The sequence below is a fragment of the Rhinichthys klamathensis genome, unplaced genomic scaffold, assembly GCF_029890125.1.
Source record: "Rhinichthys klamathensis goyatoka isolate OS25496 unplaced genomic scaffold, OSU_Roscu_1.1 h1tg000258l_1, whole genome shotgun sequence".
NCBI lineage: Eukaryota > Metazoa > Chordata > Actinopteri > Cypriniformes > Leuciscidae > Rhinichthys > Rhinichthys klamathensis.
Window position 1 is genome coordinate 519,040 of NW_026606780.1, and position 7,308 is coordinate 526,347.

General features: G+C 36.5%; 1 protein-coding gene across 1 annotated transcript; it reads left to right on the forward strand.

The window, feature by feature from the left end:
• The first annotated feature begins 261 nt into the window (after window positions 1-261).
• On the forward strand, window positions 262-6,230 carry anxa2b (annexin A2b). Its single transcript, XM_056267358.1, has 13 exons — window positions 262-272; window positions 929-983; window positions 1,167-1,260; window positions 2,922-3,016; window positions 3,173-3,286; window positions 3,860-3,950; window positions 4,023-4,102; window positions 4,267-4,326; window positions 4,977-5,070; window positions 5,154-5,249; window positions 5,549-5,607; window positions 5,749-5,871; window positions 6,017-6,230. Exons 2-13 carry the CDS (start codon window positions 933-935, stop codon window positions 6,074-6,076), a joined length of 1,017 nt encoding a protein of 338 aa, XP_056123333.1. The 5' UTR covers window positions 262-272; window positions 929-932; the 3' UTR covers window positions 6,077-6,230.
• Window positions 6,231-7,308: the final 1,078 nt, after the last annotated feature.

The following is a 7,308-nucleotide window of genomic DNA, read 5'->3' on the forward strand; positions in this document are numbered from 1 at the left end:
GGATAATACCAAGTTCTGTTTGAAAATGTACAGTTATACAGCAGTAACCTTACTGTAATAACTATGACGTTTTGGCACAAAGTGTGAATACCATGGTCCATTTTTGAAAGGAATGTGTAGCCCAGTAAATGAATAACTATAAGTGACTTTTGGGTCTGCATCTTGAGTGGGTGTGGGTGTGGATTGATAGGAGGAGGCAGTGAGTCATTAGCTGGGTGCATTTAAGAGGTAATCCCATTGAGAGATACAACTGGAACTCCACAGCATCTAAGGTAAGACTCTGTTGTGGTTCTCCACTGATTAGACTGAGAAACATAATCTGAATCTCTTTGCAGGACTACAGTATTGTGAATATTATCAAAAGTTTAGCATTGTAAAATTTTTATTTCTGATTGTACTGCTTTTCATTTTCTAGTTATGTGTAAGTGTGTGTGTGTGTGTGTGATGGTCAGAAGTTCACTGGTCTGTGGAATGTGTCATGGGTGTGTGTTCGGGTGCGCCTGAACAAAGTTCCAGCAAACCTTCTTGTCTCCTTCACAAATCACCTCGTAATGTTTGCTTCAGAAGGAAAATGATTTCCTGTTAGCACTGCAGGGCGCTAAGTTTAACCGCTGTTTTGTTTTGGCTGCTAAGGAACAATAACACACCAAACAGCTGTTATTTAGTCTTTATTAATAACATTCAGCTTTCTTATTGACACCTTTTAGGCCAGTAAAATGGCTTATTGACTTGCATAATTGCCTTTGATGACACTGAAGCCTTTATCTACATTGCCCCACTAATCACTGTATCTATGACAACTATCACTCAGACCTTTGAAACTATGGGTGAGGTGGTATTTTACAGTGGCTTAAAACATAGATTGTATCTCTTATTTCATCTACTCATTGTTCACCTTGGATGATTGTGTGTTCTCTGTCCTCTGCAGGAAAATGGCTTTAGTGTCTGAGTTTTTGACAAAACTTACATTGAGTTATGGAGGGGTAAGTATGACAAATGTAATATAAAATGCAGTATTATCAAAAAAGCAACAAAGTACATTTCTTTGTTAGTTAAGGTGGCGATTAAGATTCATCATTTGTTTTGGCCAAAACTTATTTTTGATTCTGTTCAGAATATTATCTAGTTATATTTCTATATCTATATTTCTTTATGTATTTTTTCAGGAGAGAGAACCTAAATGCCCTACGGTGGTACCAGCGTATGATTTTAACCCAGAAGAGGATGCAGCCAAAATAGAGACAGCCATCAAAACCAAAGGTAAAACAGGCTATAGTGCTATAAATATTTCACATTTTCCCCAAACATTTGCAAAGGAACTTTCCGAACTTTCCTGTTGAACACAAAAAGGAGTCCTCAATGTCATTTCATAATTGTTACAGGGAAAGATTTATTTCATTGTTTTTTTATTTGCTTAGCAAACTAAATTATCTTTGGCTTTCTGTTTTGGCTATACCTTAAACAGGATGTGTGGTCCTTTAAGTATTTCAATGAGTGGTGAGCCCTTCTCTATTGAAATAGTATTTGTAAATAACTAATGCTAACTGGCAAATATGAGTAAGTGTCTTGGGATTTGTATTTAGGTAGCATCCGGAAATATATGTATAATTTCAATTTAGTAGAAATAAAAAGAAAAACGGGTTTGTGTTGCACTGCCTTGTAAGACATAATACGTATTAAAGCAATAACATAACAGGGTAACGCTTTAGATTACAGCCCGGAAAGTACTGTGTAATTAAGAGGAATTTACAGAGTAACTTTCGGTAATTATAGTGTACCTATAAAGTACTTGCATGTAAGTATAAGGGAACAATATGTAAAGTTTGGGGAATAAAGGGGTAACAACCAGGAGACTTAAAAAAATATTTATACTGTAAGTATTATAGAACTAAGGGGAACTTATTCTACTAGTATGATACAACAATCTTACATTTGGGAGCAATTTAGCGAGAACACTGCGTACCTTTTTGTAATAATTGTGTACCAATACATACTGTATAGGCTTTTTTTAAATTACAGGGTACATATCTATGCATTTATACTTTTATTTATTTATTTTTTGATAGCAAAAGTGCAGATGTTTAAGTTGGGCTAATATGTTTCAAGGCAAGAAAAGCTAAGACTATTGCAATTTTTTTAAATGCTGGGAAATATATCTTGTTTCATGTGGTTACAGGGTAAGTGGTGCTTGTATAATAAATAAAGGTTTCCGAGTCAGTGATATAAGATTGTGTGTATGCATTTTTATTGTTACCCTGTAACTACATGGAACAAGAGGGTAACAAGCACCACTTTAATTTACAGCCCGCAATGTCACACTTACCCTGTAACTACATGGAACAAGAGGGTAACAAGCTACATGAAACACGAGTATCTTTCCACAATATTTAAGCAAACGTTGCAATAGTTTTCGTTTTCAGTGCACTTTTGTTAAAAAGATTACATTTTAAAAATTACAGGGTGCATATTTATGCATTTATAAAGCCTATACAGTATGTACTGGTTCACCATTATTTCAAAAAGGTACGCAGTGTATGTTCTTGCTAAATTGCTCCCAAATGTAAGATTGTTATATCATAATAGTAGAATAAGTACCCCTTAGTTCTATAATACTTACAGTATAAATATTTTTTTAATTCTCCTGGTTGTTACCCCTTTATTCCCCAAATTTTACATATTGTTCCCTTATACTTATATTGTAAGTACATTATAGGTACACTATAATTACCGAAGGTTACGCTGTAAAATTGCTTTAACTACGCAGTACTTTCCGGGCTGTAATCTAAAGCGTTACCAATGACGGTTTAATGATTTTATACTAGGAAATAAAAAGGTGCAATTAGTCCTTCAAGGCCTTATCTTAATAATGCTCTCTGGCTTTCTTTCTCAATCACTATCTTCTCCTCTCATTCTCGCTTCAGGTGTTGATGAGCAGACGATCATTGACATTCTGACAAAACGCTGTTGCTCACAAAGGAGCGAGATTGCGTTTGAGTATGAAAAACGTGCAAAGAAGGTAGGCTACACACCATAATTATTTAATTTTAAAAATGTGTATTATCTGTTTTAACTGGATCATCTATGAAAACTATATTTTAATATATGTATGTACATACTGTATATTGTCTAATCTATCAAAGTTTCAAACAACCTGACGCTGTTTGTGTTGTAGGATTTGGTAAGTGCCCTGAAGGGGGCGCTCTCAGGCTCTTTGGAGCATCTGATTCTGGGGTTGATGAAGAGCACAGCACAGTATGATGCCTCTGAACTGAAATCATCAATGAAAGTATGTTGCATTGATCTGTAATCGTTTATGAAAACTCTGCTTGCTTTCTGCTCTCCCCTGTTTTAAAATTCAGCTCCTGGTCCATATTTAAAAATGTTCTGTCCTGTTAAGAGCATGCATTAAAGGGACATACAAAAGTTAGGAGGAGTCTGCAAGATTTTTGAATGGGTTTGAAAGTCTTTTATATTCACCAAGGCTGCATTTATTTGGTCAAAATTCAAATTAATATTGTATAATATTATTGCAATTTAAAATAACTGTTTTCTATTTTAGTGTATTTTAAAATTGTCTCATTACTCTAGTCTTCAGTGTCACAAGATCCTTCAGAAATCATTCTAATATGCTGATTTGGTGCTCAAGAATAATTTCTTATTATTATATCACACTAAAAACAGTTGCACTACTTAATATTTTTGAGGAAACCATGATACATTTGTTTCAGTATTTATGGAAAAATAGAAAGTTCAAAAGAACAGCATTAATTTAAAAATGAAAACATTTTATAACATTCTAAATGTCTTTCGAGTTGTATTCATTCATTGCATTCATGTGACAGTGCCATGTGTTTTGCAGGGTCTGGGCACTGATGAGGAGAGTCTTAATGAGATGGTGTGTTCTCGCACTAAAGAAGAGCTGATGGAAATCAAGAAGGTTTACAGAGAAAGTAAGTGCCCTTAAAAAGCATAAAAAGCAAAGCACAAATACACTGGCATTCATATCCCCTTTTCTCCTGCAGTGTTTAAGAAGGATTTGGAGAAAGATATTTCTGGAGACACATCTGGTGATGTTGCTAAGCTGCTCCTGGCCCTTGTACAGGTAGGCTAACATAGATTAAACAACAATTTCTCAAAGTATAAGAGATATTTGTGGCAATTATGATCAAATTCCACTTTAATTCCTTTGCCGCCAACATAGCCTGCAAAGTGCAGATCCTGTATTGCTGTGCTGACTGCTCATGCTGTATTCATTCATGTCCACAGGCCAAGAGAGATGAGCCAAGTAACGTGGTGGACTATGAGAAGATTGACAATGATGCAAGAGTGAGAAGAGCCCTTTTAACTTAAGAAATTCAACTGACTCTAATTCAACATGCTTAAAGGTGGGGGTATGTGATTTGGAAAACAGATTTTGGCAGATTTTGAAAATATACAATTCAAATGGTCCTACCTTCTATCCTCCAACGCCGGCTCTGACTCCACCCATTCGAAGAACATGGACGCGCAATCATGCACGAGCGAAAACTCAGATGCGCGAGAGATTGTAATGACGATTTACTACTAATCATGGAACCGGCTTTACTGACGAGATGCACATGCGTCACAAACTTTGAGTATGCGCACGACGGGGGTCACGCGCGCTGGGGGGAGGGGGGTGTGGTACAACCGTTTGATTGACGGACTTACTGTCCAATGATTCTGGTGGTCTTGGAAATGATTGGCTGGAGTTTTTCGAGTCCTGCCCGTTCCACAGATGATTAAATTGCTTAATTTTCATTTCAGTGCTTCTAACTCAGTGGCTGTAACTGGGTTAGGAATAGGATTAAGTTATTTTGAAAAAATGTACAAAAAAGAGAATCACATACCCCACCTTTAAAATAATATTATGATAGACCATTGTACATTCAGATGACCACTGGAATATCCAAAAAGTTAACTTTTTGTAATCCTGTGTCCATTATGGTGATTTTTAGGCTCTTTATGATGCTGGAGTGAAGCGAAAAGGAACTGATGTGATCACCTGGATTACAATCTTCTCTGAGAGGAGTGTCCCACACTTGCAGAAAGGTGACAAATGAACAGATATGTATTTAAAGTCAACTCTCATGATCCTCCTTTGTGCAACAACCTAATCAAAGCTAATTTCTCAGTGTTTGAAAGGTACAAGAGGTACAGCCCATACGACATTAAGGAGAGCATTCGAAAGGAGGTGAAAGGAGATCTGGAAAAATCTTTCCTCACACTAGGTATCTTTCAGCTCTCTGTTCTTCATATATGCTGTCGTCAAACTGTCAGAACACTTAAGAGATGTGCTTGGCAGCTTTGATGATGTGAAATTTACACTTTCACACTCTTACTCCTGCCTTGGGAATCTCTTTATCATGTCTTATTAACCATAATCACAAGCTGTTTGGTGAGGAACATTTTGTGGAAAGCCCTGTGGTAATGCATTAGGCAAGAAGCCAGAAGGGAACTGAAGAGAGTCTCCTACCAAAGTCAGAGAACCTGTAACCCTTTCTTACGATTGATTCCTGTCTTTCTGCAGTTGAGTGCTTGGAGAACAAACATCTGTATTTTGCCAGCAGACTCAATGACTCCATGAAGGTGAGTATCTAATTGTCTATATCACATTTAAAAATGGTCACATTTGAATATCTAAATGTGTCATTTGACATGTAAGGAGATGGCATTGGCTAAATTTGAGTTATGTGTGTCAGTTTCTTCTATCGATTTTGATGTTTGCAGAGTAAAAGTGTGAAAGAGAAGGTAGTAACGCGCATCATCGTCTCCCGCTGTGAAGTCGATCTAATGAAGGTTCGCACAGAGTTTAAGAGGAATTTTGGAAAATCTCTGCACCAGACAATTTCAGTAAGTATCCAATTGTTTACATCTTTCTTATTTGTTTTGTTATTATCTCCCTCTTCTTTTCTTTCTGCTCTTAGTTTGCCTTCATTCAAGAAATCATTTTAATCAAAATCTCTTTAATCTCTTTTCATTGTCTTTTTCTCTTCAGGAGCACACTAAGGGTGACTACCAGAGAGCTCTCCTTAATCTCTGTGGAGGAGATGACTAAACATAATCTATAATGTTCTGCTGCAGATGTCTAGCAGTGACCTTTCGAAACATTTAGCTAAAATGCAGTATTATTATAAGCATGCTTTGTGTTTTCTTGTGCCAGTATGACTGATGTTTACTATTAGTTAAACTGATCACATTTCACTCAGACAGAATAAAGTTTTTTTTTAATTGTTGTTTAAATTAATAAAAACACTTGTAAGTACACATGGTTTTGAATGTGTAAAATGTTCACTTTCCCATGGCCACGGAGGGTAATCAAAGATTGTGGGTCACATTCAGTGGACAGACATTTATTTTATATATATATATATATATATATATATATATATATATATATATATATATATATATATATATATATATATATATATATATATTTTAACTATATTAAAAGGCGGTCTGTCAGGGTGGGGCGTAGGGTTAGGGGTTAGTTTCTGCTGTAGCAATTCACCTTTTGGCACGTCTCCTTTTGGCACGTCCTGCAGCCATCCACTCTGACTGCCCATTACTCTGACATATGACGCCTGCTGGTCAAAACAATGTAAATGCAACAAAAACTCAGGACAAACATGCATAAAAACAAGAAATATCTAACTGCAGAACCACACGTCACAGCAGTCAGAGGACAGCAGTGCCAGGCCAACATCATCAGACCTGAAGTTAGGGTGGTGCTGACGGTCTAACCCATCCCAACCACCAACCAAGTCAGGTATAATTATTTGCTTGTACGCGCATTTCCCCAGTAAACACAATACCCAGTTGATCCATAACTCCAGAGTATCTAATGCACGAGCTGTAAAAGCTCCACCCTCTTCTGGAAAGGGGACGGGGAGCAGCAGCTCTTTTGTATTTAAAGGTCTGTGGGGTATTTTGAGCTGAAACTTCACAAAGGATGCAGTCTACAAAGGACACAACTTTGAAGGCCAAGAAGGTCGGAACGAGTGTTGTTAATACGCTGATTTCACACAGCCGCCATTTTGAAATGGCTCCGGTGGGAAGAAAACCGGAAGTGTCGCCAAATAGGAGAGTCACGAATGCGATGGCGTATTGTTGTTGTGTTTAATGTAGAAATTAGTTATTCTATAAATGTATATACATTTCTTTCATACTTTAGACTATATACAGTGAAATTCATTTATAAATAAAATTATTTTTTTATATATAATCCAGAACGTAAAAAAAGAAGCAGGAACGACCTATATACATATCCTATATTGGATATTAACA

Excerpts from the sequence above, each read along its gene's own strand:
- anxa2b (XM_056267358.1), top strand. The coding sequence starts at position 933 with ATGGCTTTAGTGTCTGAGTTTTTGACAAAACTTACATTGAGTTATGGA. Across the intron at positions 3,951-4,022 it reads CAAGAAGGTTTACAGAGAAA|TGTTTAAGAAGGATTTGGAG; the intron begins GTAAGTGCCCTT and ends TTTCTCCTGCAG. Across the intron at positions 5,872-6,016 it reads CTCTGCACCAGACAATTTCA|GAGCACACTAAGGGTGACTA; the intron begins GTAAGTATCCAA and ends TTTTCTCTTCAG.